The sequence below is a fragment of the Micropterus dolomieu genome, linkage group LG06 (genome assembly GCF_021292245.1).
Source record: "Micropterus dolomieu isolate WLL.071019.BEF.003 ecotype Adirondacks linkage group LG06, ASM2129224v1, whole genome shotgun sequence".
Classification (NCBI taxonomy): Eukaryota; Metazoa; Chordata; class Actinopteri; order Centrarchiformes; family Centrarchidae; genus Micropterus; species Micropterus dolomieu.
In genome coordinates, this window is record NC_060155.1 from 6,519,028 (window position 1) to 6,536,582 (window position 17,555).

The 17,555-nt window shown below is 38.6% G+C and overlaps 2 protein-coding genes across 2 annotated transcripts in view; both read right to left on the reverse strand.

The window, feature by feature from the left end:
- The window catches only part of LOC123972080, a 66,541-nt gene that overhangs the window by 5,928 nt on the left and 43,058 nt on the right, over positions 1-17,555 (reverse strand). The window contains exons 5-6 of the mRNA XM_046051308.1: positions 342-653; positions 9-256 (exon numbers count right to left, since the gene is read on the reverse strand). Coding sequence (XP_045907264.1) covers positions 9-256; positions 342-653 — 560 coding nt within the window. The remainder of the gene's footprint in view (positions 1-8; positions 257-341; positions 654-17,555) is intronic.
- On the reverse strand, positions 11,188-17,455 carry LOC123972081. The gene is made up of 6 exons (XM_046051309.1): positions 17,381-17,455; positions 15,124-15,435; positions 14,751-15,038; positions 13,822-13,935; positions 12,843-12,886; positions 11,188-11,540 (listed from the first exon to the last, which is right to left on the reverse strand). Exons 1-6 carry the CDS (start codon positions 17,436-17,438, stop codon positions 11,370-11,372), a joined length of 987 nt encoding a protein of 328 aa, XP_045907265.1. The 5' UTR covers positions 17,439-17,455; the 3' UTR covers positions 11,188-11,369.

Consider the following 17,555-nt stretch of genomic DNA (forward strand, 5'->3'; position numbering starts at 1 on the left):
TTTTTAATGTCCTCGGTCCAGCTGACCTGGTTGCTATGGTTACAGATGATTGAGTCATTCAGCAGGTAGACATGTAGAGAAGCAGCAGAGGTTGTGACCTCTGATCGCTCTCCTCCCTCCTGCCTGCAGGTTTGGGTGTCACATGTGAAAGTGCGGCTGATGTGAGAGTCCTGTGTTCTGCAGGTCACAGTGAGGTTACAGGAGTCTGAGCTGTTGGACACAGAGTCCACTGACAGTTCAACTGGAGACACTGGACCTGAGGAGGGAACGTTTGGGTGAAATGTTTTAGAAACATGGCAGCAGATTCTCTCTGTCAGTGTCTGAAATGTTTACAAACCTACCTTGAACTGTGACGTTGTATTCAGCTAGTATTCGTTCTTCTTCAGACCCTGTCACTCGTGCAGTATAAACTCCACTGTCTGCCTCTTGTAGATTGTTTAATTTCAGTGAGTATTTTTTCACATCAGTCTCAATCCTTCCAGTGTAATTATTAGAGACTGTTGGTTCTTTATCAGGAAAAAATGTAACTAAAACATCCTTTTGATTGAATCTCCATGAAAGAATAAAAAAGTTTTCAGGAACATCAGCTGTCATGACGTTCAGAAGAACATCCTTTCCTTTCTGCACAAACACAGGAGTCACAGCACTGGAGCCTGTAAAAACACAAAAAACATTTAAAATCACTCTCAGTAGATTTTTCTTAAAAAATTTAATTATTAAGTATCTTTAGCTTAAATGTAAAAAAAATGTAATGGCTTTGTCTCATGATACAGCTTTCCTTAGCAAACTAAACCCAATGAGAGTAAGATGTTAATCAAAGTCGTTCTATTTCTTTTTAACATTACAGAGCCTCTTCATTCTGTTTCATCTGAAAAACAGGGGAACCCACCCTCCACCCAACCATAGCTTTAAATCCCAGCTCGATCTGCCCATGTGTCAAAGGGCATTGAGGAAAAACCCCTAATTTTGAACTTAATTACGTGATTAATTAAGTTCAACCATAGTGGGTTTGATGTTTTTAAACAACCATTTCCATCAGCAGAGCAACTCTTCCTTGAGTAATGCTAAAATCCAAAATCCTACCCACCCCTGAAACACAATGAAAAATACGCAGTTTGAGATGATTTGAGCTTTGTGACATGGTGCATTATCCTGCTGGAAGTAGCCATCAGAAGATGGGTACACTGTGGTCATAAAGGGATGGACATGGTCAGCAACAATACTCGTGAACCGCTGATACAAGGCACGATGGATCCATGCTTTCATGTTGTTTACACTAAATTCTGACCCTATCATCTGAATGTCACAGCTGAAATCGAGACTCGTTAACCAGGCAACGTTTTTCCATTTTCTATTGTCCAGTTTTGGTGAGCCTGTGCAAATTGTAGCCCTAGTTTCCTGTTCTTAGCAGACAGGAGTGGCAAGGTTCGGCGTGTTGTGCATTCAGAGATGGTGTTCTGCATACCTTGGTTATAACAAGTGGTTATTTAAGTGACTGTTGCCTTTCTGTCATCTCGAACCAGTCTGCCCATTCACCTCTGACCTCTGACATCAATAAGGCCTTTTTATCCACACAACTATTTTTTCTTTTTCGGACCATTCTCTGTAAACTAAAGATAGCTGTGCGTGAAAATCCCAGTAGATCAGCAGTTTCTGAAATACTCGGACCAGACCGTCTGGCACCAACAACCATGCCACATTCAAAGTCACTTAAATCCCCTTTGTTCCCCATTCTGATGCTTTTGAACTTCAACAAAACCACATTTACATACCAAAATACAATGAGTTGCTACAATGTGATTGACTGATTAGTTATTTGTGTTAACAAGCAATTGAACAGGTGTACCTAATAAAGTGGTCAGTGAGTGTATCAAGGTGTCTCACTGATTTCAAGGTGATGCTGCAATAATCAAGTTTATGTTTTCTCAATTATCTCAAAAACAGGTTGACCTAGAGTCAAAATAAATCTTCCAATATATTAATCTTTCAAGTCACCTGTGTCTGGTCTTCAACTCTAAACAAAGTTAAAGATTTTCACTCGGACCACGATTATTGCCGCTTGCAGATATATTCTATGTTTGTTTTACCGTCAACAAATCCAATGAAAAGACCGAAGCCAACAATGAAATTATCCTAAGAAGTTTTGTCAAAACTTTTTGTTGTTGTTGTGTTCAGGATAAATAGTTTATGCTCTTGCCTTATATTTGTAATGATTACAGCAGACAAACAGAGAATAAGGAGAAATATGACAGGTCCCACTGTGATACTATAGCCTTCAACAATATCAGAAAGCGGTGTGATTTTTATGTTACGACTATCCTTTCTTCTTCCCCATTTTGTTTCATTAATTGAATGTCTTTGAATTGATATTTAAGTGCTATTGTACAAAAAACTGATTTTTTAAATAAAAGGAGACCATCCAAAACAGGAATCAGTAATAGAAAAAATATATTTTTACCTTGCATTTGACAGGAAGACAGCAGAAAAATTGCACATAGAAACGAAATGGGTCCCATTTTGTCACAATGAGGAAGTGATCGGCCTTCCGCCTTTATGCTGCAGCTCAAGAAACTTCCACAGGAAGTGTGTCATCATATTATGGTAAGCGGGGTCCTTTGGTAGAAAGAAGCTTACCGAAAACAGTGACAAAGAGAAAGAGACATAGACATAGGTAGACAAATCATTCGGTTCGCATTTTGCCTTTACTTGACTGCCAGAAAATGTGGATCTTACACTACATTGTCCCATGACTGAAACATCCTCTATTTGAAACCACTCCCTCTTTACAGTATCACTGTTAAAAAGAAGCAGCTTGAAATGGCAGTCTTTTGCTAAATTTTTATTAAATTATTATTATTTCAATAATAATAATAATAAACTTGATTTCTAGAACACTTATTAGGGTCAGTTTTTGTTGCTGTGCCTTTTGCATACAAATCATGTTGTATTTTGTCTAAATTTGGACAAATACAAGTTCCATTTGGTTTTTCATGTAAGGTCAGTTGTTATTTATTATGAATACAATGATATTGGCTTCTAAATGAGGGATGAATAATAGTTGTATTTGTTTTTTTAAGCATTGATTCAAGAAGTAGGCCAACATTGGAATTTTGCAATGTCCCCAGTGTTCATTCAACTTAGATCTGAAAAAATAACTTAATAACAAAATCTATTTAATCAAAAGTAGTTTTTATCAAAATGGTTAACTTTTGTACAAATAAGGTCTTATGTTTGTCCCCAGCGACCACTGTCCACCCTGTTGAGCTACATTACTGTCTCTTTTTAAATGGCATCACTCTCATAAGGTGACGTCTAACCAGTGGAGGAAACTTTTGGTTAGCAATTTTCTAACTCTCTTACTATTTGATTTGGCCCTTTATAAATGAGTTTAAACTGTTACTGTATCAAGCCTGAAAATGGCACATCTGTGTTGGTCAGGTGTGTTCAGGCAAATTGTTGTGGCAGCAGCAGTGTTGGGGATAACGTGTTTTGTAAGGCGTTACTGTAATCACATTACTTTTGTCTGTAATGCAGTAATGTAACACATTATTGTTGATAACATTACAGTTACTAATAACAAAACCGTCGCATTACTTATTAACTGGTTCTTCAAGTATCCACATGAGGGGAGGAGAGAAAAATAAATCAAACGTCCCTTTTCGTGCATGTTTGCCTAACACTTTTCCGACCTCACTTTTGACTTTAGCGCCAGTTCATGAGGATGCAGAAATGGCAGAGCTGCTAAAGATGTCTTTCGAGGAGTGGAAGTAGGCTATTGTAGCCTATTAGTTTTGTGAAAGGACAGCGATGCTAGTAGTAACTACTATTATGTAATCCATTACATTTTTTGAGTAACTACCCCAACAATGCAGCAGTCACTTCATTGATTAGCCTATTAAAATCTCCGACAAGCCGACAGGATCGGTCAGGATCTAATGTTAAATTATGTTCTGCGTTCTTCTACACACCCAAAAGGTCTCATACACAGTCCAGGTTCATACAGTGAAACTGTTCGGAATAAAGCAGCCATCCTCCTGATCAGTCCTGAGCTCCATCAGAGCGTCTTACTTACTTATTTATTCCAGAAGCTAGAAGTTGAATTCTCTGTCCTCTGGAGAGTTTTCTCTGTAACGTCAGGTTTATAACTACAGTTTTTTTGTTTTGCTGCTTAAATTGCCCTGATATTTTCTGTGACTTTATTGCACACACGTTTTAAATTACTGACTGCAGCCTCTCTATTCATGAAAGTTAATTGTACGGTAATAAAACACAAAATAAAGAAATCACTGTAGGGAATAAATGTGACCCACGACCATTTCATCATAGTTTATCATAAAGCAGCGCAGCACCGGGTCCAGACTTTTCAGACGGCGTCTGTGGCTGTTAACAGACTCCAGTCTGCAGTGAAGTTCAACACTTGATAACCACAGAGCTGCAGAGTAACATTAGGCTTTATGGTCAGAGACAGTTTTTATATCATGTCCACACCTCTTTCTATAACCCCTTCTCTGCTGTGAGTCTGACATTAAATCAGTCAGTTGATGGTTTTAATAATGCAGTACGAGGTACAAGCGCACCTGGCTTTAACAGGAATACGGAGACGAAACTCTGATTGGCGTATTGCACATTACGCATTGAAATTGAAATATGTCCTTTAGTGAGTCTTCTGAAATAAAGAGTCCAGTCCAGGCGTCTTTTAAGGGTTTTATTCTTTGCAAAGGGTCAGACAAACATACAGAGTGCAAACAGTCTGCAGAGTGAAACAGGTGACTTTATACTGTAAGGGTATTACGCAGCTGTGCAAGGGAGGAAGGGAGTAGGGACCAGCTGTCCTGAGATGAAGGCCTATCAAGGACAGTCTGATAAGAAAACTCTCTAACGAGCATCTTTCCCATGGGAAACTTCACCTTGCTGTAAAATAATGGCAAATTTACAGACTAAGTACAACCCTTTTGGACCATGCACCTGGCACACGGACACTTTTTTCCGCTGTTAAACTAGCAAACTTGGAGTTTGACACCAAACGCAACTGCGCCACGTGCTTCAAAGTGTGCGCTTAGATCGTTAAAACAGGGCCCTCTAACACAGCATCAATCAATGCACGTGCACCACTTGTGAGTTTTTGGAACTGCTACAGCCTACAAGATGAAATAGATATCTAGCTAAATTTACAATGTTAGCAAGCCCACTTGTTGAGTCAGCCAGGGTATTTACCTTTTCATTTTATTTATTAATTTAAGTGTTTCAGTTTTATCTCCCGAACTGTTGTTTTTAGCCTTTACAGTCAGTATATCCTTCTGAGTTGGGAAAAATACTATGGGCTCTATCTTGCAAAGTGAAACACAAGTGCATTGCTACCCAGAGGAAAAATCTTTTGCTTAGAATAGTCTTGTATTTACCTCTTGAGAAAACACTAAGATCTCAATTGTTTTTGATGATAATAATAATAATAAATAATAATAATAAACTTTATTTTATAGAGCGCATTTAAAGGCAGCTTCTCAAAGCCCTGTACATGAAATCACAATCCACAGAAAGATACAACAAATAAAAGTGAATAAAAACAACAACAACAACATTAATAATAAAAATAATCTAAAACAATCATAAAAAGACATCAGCAACCGAATGCAAGTTTTAAAAAAGTGTGTCTTGAGAAGAGCTTTAAAAATGCCAAGGGTCTGGGCTTCCCTGAGTTCAGGAGGAAGAGAGTTCCAGAGTGAAGGAGCATCACTTCATTCTGAATTGTTGCTCCTGAAACCCCTTTAGAGAAAGGATGAGATAAAGCGTGATTGAGGTTTTCACACTGAATTGAATGGAGATTACAATAGGGGAAATGGAAGAGATCTCATCAATGTATCTTTTTGAGTTGAGTAATGCCTTGCTTATTGCTCCTAAAAAGCAGTTAGGAGCACTAGGGAGATGTTAGTGAGCTGGGTTGTATTTCCTTAAAGTCAGTGCTTGAAGAAACTTACCAGAAGCTTGTCCTGAGCTAGATTTGAACCCTGCTTCTGATATTCAAGGGACAACAACACTGCCACTGCTCCACTGAGTTACAATAACAGTGATCAACTGATACTGAGTACTAGTAATGTGCGATACCATTTAATTCCTATACGATCCAATACCAAGTAATACCCAGGCTGGTATTGCCGATACCGATACCGATACCAATACTTTTTACATATTTTATTTCTAGTATAATGTAACCTCCCCCCTCCCGTTTCTGTATTTATGAGAGAAATAAGGAGTAGGCTGTAGACTTACTAATTCAAAATAATAGCTGCATAATGACAAGCCATCAAACTATATATCATATTCTTTAATTATAATAAAAATATCCTGCTCAGAACTGCCGCTTCATAACATCATTGTTATTGTGACAGACTTAATCTCAGATCTTTAGCAAAGTTTGCAGTGTTACCAAAGTCTTTCACTGTCTTTGCACACACATCACACACAGCAGCATTATTACCTTCACTGCTAAAATACAGCCAGACGTGACTGTTTTTACAGTCAGCCAGAGTCAGTATTCAATCGCGGGAAATGTAAAGAGCTGCAGTGGCTCACTTCAAAGAAGCTCCATCACAGAGCCGTAGCGCAAGCATGACTTTGACAGGCGGAAGGACAAGTAGTTCCGATCAACCGAGTATAATTATCATCCTGGTAACAGTAAGATAATTATGATAAAACACACACTCACTCCAAATGACTGAGTTTAGATATTAATCCTTTATGAGTATCAATCCTCAAGCAGGAAACGCTGGTATCAGAAATATCGATATTTTCGGGTCGATCCGCACATCACTACTGAGTACAATTCCCCTCCTATTCAGAAAAGGAGAATTACTATATATTACTATTATTATATCCACAAATAAAGTCCTCAAAATTCTACTCAAGTATAAATGTATTCCACAGTGAATGTACTTAAGTATCAAAAGTAAAAGTGCTCATTCTGGATGGCATTGTTGTTTCTCAGTTCTTGCGTGCATTCAGTCCTTAATGAATTCATCTCTGAACATCTTGTCAAAGTTATGCTGGATGTGACTACCTTAACAAATTGGAAAACATAAAATTTTCATAAAAAAAAAATTTTTACATAAGTATTTTCATTGACAAAATATATTTGATCTTCCTTCTTCTCAGTGACTTGGAACAGGGTTCAGATAAACAGCAATAAATACAATAAGTACAATGCAGGATTTGAAATTCAAGGGGGTAAAAGTATAAAGCTTCCTAAAAAACAACTCAAGTGCAAGTATCTCAACATTTGACTTAAGTAAATGACTTGAGAAAAATATCACTAAGGTCACTAAGACAAAACTGAGACATACAGTATCTTTGAACCTTTTTCTGATCCACATTCTGGAGATTCATACATTCTCAGTTCAGACTTATTTCCGATAATTTAAAGATCTTGTCTTTTGATCAGAGTAAGAGACACAGGCCCCATCCACACTACTGCCTTTTCGTTTTCAAACGGAGACCTTTTGCTACGTTTGCACCTCCTATCCAGACTAAAACGGGGAAAACGAAGACCTAAAATGGAGGAGTTTGGACACGCTGCCGACCCCGTTTTGCGTTTCAAAACTCCGGAGCGCGTTTTAGCGAAGACGGGCCAAAACGGAGGACTTTAGAAACGATGACGCAGCCGCTCACACTCTCTGATTGGGTCTTATAAGTCATGCAAAGCAGAAACACGATGCTACTAACAGAGTTTTAGTTTTGGTATTTTTATTATAATATTCTGTACCATGCAAATAACACTTAGGCCTATCTGCCTACACTTGTAGTCTACTGTACCGTTTGTAAACTAAAATGTAGTAGTGTGGATGGGGCCACAGATCAGTTAGATAGTGACCTAGTGACCTTAAATTAGACTTATTTAAGATAGTTGAGAGATCTCTTCTTTTGATCAGAGTAAGACATACATGAGATTGTATATGGTTCCTGAGCAGAACTTGAGAAGTAAGAGAAAAAGCCCCACCTTAGTGTTAAAAGTAGCTCATCTGTGTACATTTACTTTTATTCAAAGTGACTAGCATTTGAGGAACAACATACAAGCATCAATAAATCATCAATACAGTAAAAGGTCTTATTAAAGCCACTGATGTTTTTCCCCTTTTTCAGCCAGGAATCTATTGTTGCTATTGTTATATGCTATAAACAGTTTTCTTTATCCTGAAATAATGGAAAGAATGTGAGACAGATAGACGTGGTCTGTCGTTGCTGAAATCTCCAAAATTATTTATTTACATATTCACATGCTCATAACGTGTTCACAATAAAATCCCAAATTCAAAATATTTTTGTAAATACTTTCATCTCTCAAAATATGTTTTGGCTATTATTACACTGTAAAATGCACTGATACACGGACAGCATTAAGTATTACCCAGACTTGCTAACACTATAACAATATTAATCACAAAACATATACAAATGTGCACACTTAAAGAGGTGGTATTATGCTCATTTTCAGGTTCAAAATCATAATTAGGGGTTGTAATTTTCAAAAAACAACATATTTTTCTCATACTGCACATTGCTGCAGCTCCTCCTTTCACCCTGTGTGTTGTACACTCTGCTCTTGAGCTACAGAGTGATGCATCTTACTTGTACAAAATCTTTTTTGGGTGTTGCACATGCGCAGTTCTCATGTAAGGACTACTAGCCAATCAGAAGCAGAGAAGGGCGGGTCGTAAGAAACAAGGTAGTGTGATCCAAATCAAAGCCGCTTCAGACTGCGACCGTAACCTAGCATTTGGTATAAGTTACTCACAAGTCCACAACCACACAACATCATTGTTCCACATCTTACAATCAGGACTAAACTTTGAACTGTGTTCTGATGATCTATGCTGCCTTGCCGAAAAATGCTACCATAGCGCAAATCGATAGACTCGACTCTACTCGGCCCTGCTCCTTTTTGTATTGCAGATAGTACCCGCAGATAGTACGTAGCTCGTTGCCATAGTGACGCCACACACAACTGCCGCGACGTAATGTTCAATGCGACACACACACACACACCAGCGATCCACACAGCCTTCTCTTTTTTAAGTTAAAACGTTTCAACATTCCTCAGAATGTAAAGACAGATAAGCGGTATGAAAACCTTCCAGCTGTGTTTTCCTCTGCCGTTGTTGCTGCAGCGGTCTGTGTGACGGCGGGAGCAGAGGGCTCTGTGAGCGGGCGGCTGGCCGGCCTCACACGCTCCTCCCGCGGGTTGGTACAGGCTTCCCTCGCAGCCACTTGCGGAGCTCCTCAACTCCGACAATATTCAAGCACATTTTTGTTCCACTGTCACTTCTTGTAAAACTGTCAACATTCGAAATCTACACAGCTGATTTCTCACCTCATCAGCAGTCTGTATTTTTTCACGTTACATTTTAGTATCTCTCAGCTCGCTTGGAACCTCGACGGAGGTGAGGTGATGGAAAAAAAGTACCTGGAAGCCGGTACAGGTGCAACATTTCTACAATGGAAACCCAAACAAAGGCGAGTCGAGCCAAAGGGCCTCCGCTCAGACTAGCTTGGTTTGAGGGCGTGCCTGACCCCACTTTATGACGCGTTTTCATTGTGATGTCACAAGTAAAGGAAGTGAAGGGCTGGACTACAAACGAGCTGTTTTCAAGCGGTTCAGAGCAGTGTGGGTGATGGGAACTCCCTTTGGGCTGGACTTCGGGCTTTTTCACTTTGCAAACCTGTTACATGCACAAAAAAGATATATAACTCAATAAAGGAGAGGGAAAAAACCTAAAAACATAATACCACCTCTTTAAAACATTTTCAACACAGTTTTTAAAAATAACACAATTCAAAAATAGTATGACATGCCAAATAGGGATGCAACGATCTGATATTGAAATCAGATATTGTCCAATTGACCCATATAGCTATATCGGGTATCGGTGACAAAGGGCGAATCTATTCACTTCAATTACGCGTACTACAATTATGCATTAGCAGTGCGCCAGTAGACCACAACATTTTGCTAGGAGAGCTAACTTAGCATTTTTGTACTTCAGCAAGCCAGCTATAAGAAGAAGAAATATATGTACAATGTAATTTCTTTGGAAGAAGCTATCTCTCTATTCTCAGTGTGGATATCATACTGCGAGGCTGCAAAGAGAGTTGTTGTCAGAGCAAGCGAGGAAGAGATAAACAGTGAGACAAATCAAGCAACTGGACAAGAGTGAATATCAGACTGACTTTTACTGTTGGCGTGAGCTAAAAGCTAAAAGGATGAAGTACAGATGCCAAGCTTTTTTCTGTTGGACTAGTCAGTAATAGCTTATTAGCTGGCTTGCTGTGTCTTGTGTTGCTGCTCTTGCTTGATGTTTGCCTGTGTTAGCAAAGTTGTTTGTTGATAGTTTTTGATTTTGGGGTGTACTCACACTAGGCGATCCGTACTATGCCTGAGCACATTTTACCCCCAAAGTCTGGTTCGTTGGCCCATTGTGATCGCTCCATGCCTTGCCCGTAAAAGAAATCCTGTATCTATATGTGGCGGTCAGCGTTGATACTGTGGCGGGCCGCCGCAAACATATAAATGTATAGAAAACACTGACCCAGTGATGACGTAAACATGCTCCCACTCGGATCGTTACGCACAGTGTGACTGCAGGCCAAAAGGGGAGTGGGGTCATGGGGAAATCATGCTTGAGCACGATACAAGTCAACTGGGCCTAATGTGAGTACGCCCTTAATGTAATCATAAAAAATGCACATGTACACAACTGTCCTTATACACTCACCGGCCACTTTATCAGGTACACCTATTCAATTGTTTACACAAATAGCTAATCAACCAATCACATGGCAGCAACTCAATGCATTTAGGCATGTAGACGTGGTCATGGCAACTTGATGAAGTTCAAACCCGAGCATCAGAATGGGGAAGAAAGGGAATTTAAGTGACTCTGAACGTGGCATGGTCTGAGTATTTCAGAAACTGATGATCTACTGGGATTTTCACACACAACCATCTCTAGGGTTTACATAGAATGATCCAAAAAATAAAAAATATCCAGTTGTGTGGATGAAAATACCATGTTGATGTCAGAGGTCAGAGGTGAATGGGCAGACTGGTTCGAGATGACAGTAAGGCAAATAGTCAAATAACCACTTGTTATAACCAAGGTATGCAGAATGCCAACTCTGAACGCACAACACGTCGAACCTTGAAGCAGATGGGTTTCCGCAGCAGAAGACCACACAGGGTGCCACTCCTGTCAGCCAAGAACAGGAAACCAAGGCTACAAGCTAGGTGTACCTTGCTAGTACAGTGTGCACTAACATGCATGTATGTGTGAGAGTGTGTTTGGACCACAGTCTATGGTTTGGACTGAAGTTTGACTGTTTCAGGATCTGGCCCTTTCTACATGAGCATACAGGCTCTCTGGCAGAGTCCTGCCTCTCTCAGGTGATCCCACAGGTCCAGTGTGAAGCCCTACCGAGCTGTAGGTGGTGGTTGGAGAAAGACCTGAAGCATCTGTTGGGATCTGATTCAGAGGATGGGTTGTAGATTCAACCTGGGAAATAAATCACATATTTTGAGCAGAGGTTGTTTTTACTTTACACTTTATTTCTAATTGTGCTATTATACACTATTAACATTTGAAGTAGTCTCACTACACTTAACAGCAGGTCATATATATCCTTCATAAACTACAAACTATTTTACCATTCACTACAAAAAACCTAAGATGCATAAAATGGCTATAAAACAAATATTTAGGTGTTTTTCATCAAGAGCAGAATGAGGATGGTTGGAGATGGTTTCACTGTGTCTAAAGAAAATGTTTTAGTTTAATGCCTCAAACAAAACTCTTAGCTACGAGAGCACAACACACTGCAGCTTAAACAGAAGCACATAAAGAAAGTGTCTACACCACTTTGACAACACATGCACAGAAAAATACAGTGAAAGCTACAATTTTACTGTACTTACTGTTTACACAACTATCACAAACATCAAGGGCAGATTTCACTTGAGAGTCCTTTGTTCACAGTACTCTCAATATTCACTGTGTAAGAAAATGCAGAAGTGTAAAACCTTTGGCTCAGTATGAAGTCAGCTGTAGCCTAGGTTACCTGGTGTATTACAGGGAGAAGAAAATACATGGCCTAATGTAAATAACATTGTTTAAGTATTTTCGTTTTAGACATGAGTATGTGATATTGATGGATTTGTGAAGAGGCTTTTGGAAAATTGTTTTTTTGCAATCACATCTCCTAAAAAATTTATTTTTTGTGGGGTCATGTTGAGGTCAGTAGGTAGAGCATGCCCCCCATGTACTAAGGCTCAGTCCTTGTTGCAGCGGCCTGGGTTTGAGTCTGACTTGCAGCCCTTTGCTGCATGTCGCTCCCTCTCTCTCTCCCACATTTCCTGTCCCTCTCCATGTACTATCTCATTAAAGACAAAAGCCATTAAAGGTACTTTTTGTTTCTAACAATGTATAAACATAATGTAAAAACCTTTTAAAGCGAACAACACATACACAGCATAGACAAATGCACAGCATCGTGGTGCATCAGGAAATTCATCAGGTCCAAAGTTTCACATTTCAGCATAAGCAGCACAACCAGTGACGGGCATGTGGCAAGCAGCAGGACCTGGAACAGCAGATTGATGCTGATGCATGTACAGTAAATAGACTACCTTATCAGGAAAATGTGTAGTGATGGGTGCAAAGGGACAGCCAATAGAAGTGAGGTTGGCTCATTTCTTTATTTTCCCCAAATCTGATGACAATTTTTAAATTGCTCAAAATCTGAAATTCCTTGGTTTGTCTGGCAAATTTGGGAATGTAAAAAAAAAACTTGACACTTACCTGAGGAGTTGCATAGACTGTATTTTCTCTGTTCTCTCTTTCATCTGCAGGTCAGTAATAAAAAATTAGTGTTTGCTTTAATTTACATTTCATTTTGAGAGCTTTACCTTTTCTATTTCTTAACTTTTTTCTATTTCTTTGGAATGCTACATTCTGCAATGAAAAATCTATCCTAATTTGACAGATGCAACAATGACATGTAAACTAATCTACATATGGAGATTTAAAGAGATCATACCATGCTCATTTTCAGATTCTTGTACCAGAACAGGTTTACATGGTTTAAATTTCAAAAACCACCATATATTTATCATTCTGCACATTGCTGCAGCATCTCTTTTCATCCTGTGTGTTAAACGCTCTGTGAGTGAAGCATCTCACTAGTAGTAATACCTAGTTAAAAATGTAATCTGGTACAATTACTAATTACATGTTAAAAAATAGTAATCAGTAACATAATTTTAGTTACGTTTTGCAATGCCAAATAGGCAAATGAAGACAAAAGTATCAATGGTGCGTTGTCTGCTCAGTGTGTTTTTAGAGAAATATACAAAATCTTCCATTCCCTGAAATCAAAATCTATGTTTAAAGTATCTGGCCCATCAATGACAAAAAATGTGTTTTGGAGGTATTCTTGATTATATTGACGACTTATTCTGCACTTAATGAAAAGATTTCTCAATATAATGCTGCTGAAGAGTAGTGTTTCTGGGACACTGATTACTGCACAAAAACGTGAAACTGGATCATATTTAATGGCAAAATATTCCTGATGGACAGATAGCTTTACTTGTTGCTGAAGTTAGTTAACAGCTGCCTAGCTTATTAGCTCAGTTAGCTGAGCAATCACTGGTCAGATTAGCTCTGCGTGTACTGGAGAGGTTTGACACAAAATTGGCCACAGTAATGCACAGTTGTTGGTAAACAAATAGAATTTTGCAGATTTTACTTTACTATTAAAATGCACACTTGAACTTACATTTTCGTCTCTTTCGACGACAGTACACTACAGCAAGAACAGTAAGCATTGTTATGAAAAAAACTGTGATGACAACAATGAGCACTGGGACAGTAATGCGTTTTTCATATGGATCTGTAAAGAAAAACAAAAGCCAGATTAGAAAATGACACCTGGTTTAAGTCATGCAACATAATTGAGATAGTGCTACTATAGCATCAAGTCTTGCCAACCTGTGCTTTTATGAGTGCAGTTTTAATTATGCAAATGTCTTGGTTATAGACCTGATTTGTATTAAGAAATTTAACTCATAACTCTGTTTTTAATTGGTTCAAATCTTATTTTTCTTTCCTATCTGCTGTAAGCATGGATGGGTTCATCTAAAGGCTATGAATTGATGTGCTCATCAAAGTTGATTTTTAGGTCTCCTGCTCTTTTTAACCTTTACATGCTGTCACTTGGAAACTTCCGGAGGCATGGCATAAATTTATTTTGTGCCTTAAACTTGCATTATTTCTAATGACCAGCAGGGAGCAACTCCACTGGTTGAAGAAAGAAGTACGATTGTACAGAAGTCGACATCAAAATATTTATTACCTAATTAAAAACTTTTCTAATGAGTTTATGGTCTCAATTGCTAGTTTCAAGTCTTCTTCAATACAGTATGTTTATTTTGTAAATTATGACACAATTTAGAGGAAAATAGACAAGAAGGCAGGGCATGCTTTAGATGGTCACATCTGGTTCCAAAAAACCAAGATGCTGATGGCCACAATGCCAAACTCAAAGCTTCAGAACTGTAGTCCACAACCAATGAGGACAAAATTTCTGCCACCAGGACAACTCTTCCTTGACAAATGCTCAAATATTATAACACTGAAAAATACATGTATTTTAACTATATTCATCTAAACTATGCATTATTATCAGCAAGTTGACATTTGTCTTACCAGCAAGTTGGGGGCAGAAATGTTCTGCCTTTTTAATGTCCTCGGTCCAGCTGACCTGGTTGCTATGGTTACAGATGATTGAGTCATTCAGCAGGTAGACATGTAGAGAAGCAGCAGAGGTTGTGACCTCTGACCGCTCTCCTCCCTCCGGACTGCAGGTTTGGGTGTCACATGTGAAAGTGCTGCTGATGTGAGAGTCCTGTGTTCTGCAGGTCACAGTGAGGTTACAGGAGTCTGAGCTGCTGGACACACTGGAGTCCACTGACAGTTCAACTGGAGACACTGGACCTGAGGAGGGAACGTTTGGGTGAAATGTTTTAGAAACATGGCAGCAGATTCTCTCTGTCAGTGTCTGAAATGTTAACAAACCTACCTTGAACTCTGACGTTGTATTCAGCTAGTATTCGTTCTTCTTCAGACCCTGTCACTCGTGCAGTATAAACTCCACTGTCTGCCTCTTGTAGATTGTTTAATTTCAGTGAGTATTTTTTCACATCAGTCTCAATCCTTCCAGTGTAATTATTAGAGACTGTTGGTTCTTTATCAGGTAAATATGTTACTAAAACAAGATTTGCATTGAATTTCCATGAAAGAATAAAAAAGTTCTCTGGAACATCAGGTGTCATGATGTTCAGAAGAACATCCTTTCCCTTCTGCACAAACACAGGAGTCACAGCACTGGAGCCTGTAAAAACAGTAGACAAACTATTATTTTATTTTATTTTTTTAGCTAAAACCTAAATCTCCATTCCTACTACATTTCGAACACATTGGACCATTAGTTCAATATTATGAAGTATCTTCAGCAACTCAAGGTTTATTAAGGGTTGGCAAAATGTTTTTATTTTTATTGAAATGGCTTTGTCTCATGGCACATCTTTCTTTAGCATAGAAGAGTTTAATAATCAAACTCAACCCAATGAGAGGAAGATGTTACTCAAAGTTGTTCTATTTCTTTTTAACAATGTCTTTTCATTCTGTCTCTTCTTAAAAACTGGGGAACCCCCCTTCCTCCCAACCACACAACTGTTATCCAGGTTTCAACCTCAGCTCCATTTGCGATCAAGAAGTGTGCATGAGGGGAAAGTTTTAAAGGTTCAGTGTGTAAGATTTAGTGGCATCTAGAGGTGAGGTTTGTGAATTGCAACTTTTCTGAAATGCTCCATGTGGATATGTAACGTTAGCCTGCAGAGGGCGGAACAGGCTCATAGAGAGCTGTTATCTGTAGTTGAAGCACACAAAATGACAAATTATCAACATGTTAACAACATGTAGGCAAAATGCTCCGCTACTGAAAACTTAAGTGCAACTTGACGCCAGACAAAACAACGGCACAGCAGCTGCCTTTGTTGGTTTGGTTGGCACCATTATCCCACATGTTTTTGTCTAGTTTCGTTTGTTGTTGTAAAATGTTATTTTAAGATAAAAACATACATACATACATAATGTTGCTTTAAAATGCACAATGCAAACACAGTAAGTAAGCTAACGGTGGGTAAAGATTCGGTGTGCAAGTTTTAGTGGCATCTAGTGGTGAGGAATCAATGGCTTGTGGTAAATTCACATGTTCCTTGGATGGTCCCATTTCCCGAATTCTTTCAGCTTTGTGTGGAATCAACATGGACACTACTTCAAAGATTTGTTGGATTAGTATTATCAGCGCATAAATACAACATTCAGAAATCTATGATATCTTATATCCATTTAATTTCTCAATACGACAACAAAACGGTGCAAAAACTCAACACGGTCCTCTTTGAAATTTTTTTTTAATCTAGACCGCACCTGGTAATGTTTATTTTTGTTTTCCTATATATTTGTATACTTCTTTATGTCCCATCATCTCTTTTTGCAATAAAAATTTTAGGACAAAAAAGGAGAAGCTACGGTGGCCGACACAGTCTGTCGGCTCTTGTATTAAATAATACATGTAGTCCTCTATTTGTCCAAATTTCACTTATTTTCTTATTTCTGATAAACCAGATGACTACTACTGCTATTCATACTACTTCTTCCTCTTGTGTGTATTAAATGTAGTGACAAAATGCACTCTGTAGAGCAGTTTTTCCGTTTGGCTACTGTAGAAACATGGCTGCGCAACATGGCGATGTGCATGTAAGAGGACTCAAGGTGTATGTAAATAGAAATGGCTCATTCTAAGGTAATATAAACATAACAGTTCATTATGTAAGTAATTTATACACCACTGAAAACATAGTTATGTCTATTATATTGCATCTCTGCAAATAGATCCTTCTAAATATAACACACTTTTTTCTGCTCGCTGTTGAGTTTTTATGTGGAAAAAGACTTCTCTGTAAAATTGCCTCAGTTCTTGCACCCTAGACTAGAAGACACACATATGGGCTACGTGAAATCCTCTCTTTCTGCATTACAATATCACTTAGTATTGTATATTTACTTCAGTACAATAGCTGTGTACTGTTTAGCCCCCGTGGTGGAAGGAGGAGGCATGGTCTCTTCGCCTGGTTCTTCACCAGTCATGTGGAAAGTGCTGTATTACAGAGGTGAATTATTGCAAATATATACATTAAAAAATAATAAAAAAAACAACAACTAGGAAACTAACTAACTAACTAAGAAATATTATTTAAAAAATCTGTCTTTACCTTGCATTTGACAGGAAGACAGCAGACAAATAGCACAGATTAATGAAAACAGTTCCATTTTGTCACATATGAGGGAGTGACCTTCCTTCCGCCTTTATACTGCAGCTCAAGAAACTTCCACAGGAAGTTTGAGAGAGAGAGAGAGAGAGAGAGAGAGAGAGAGAGAGAGAGAGAG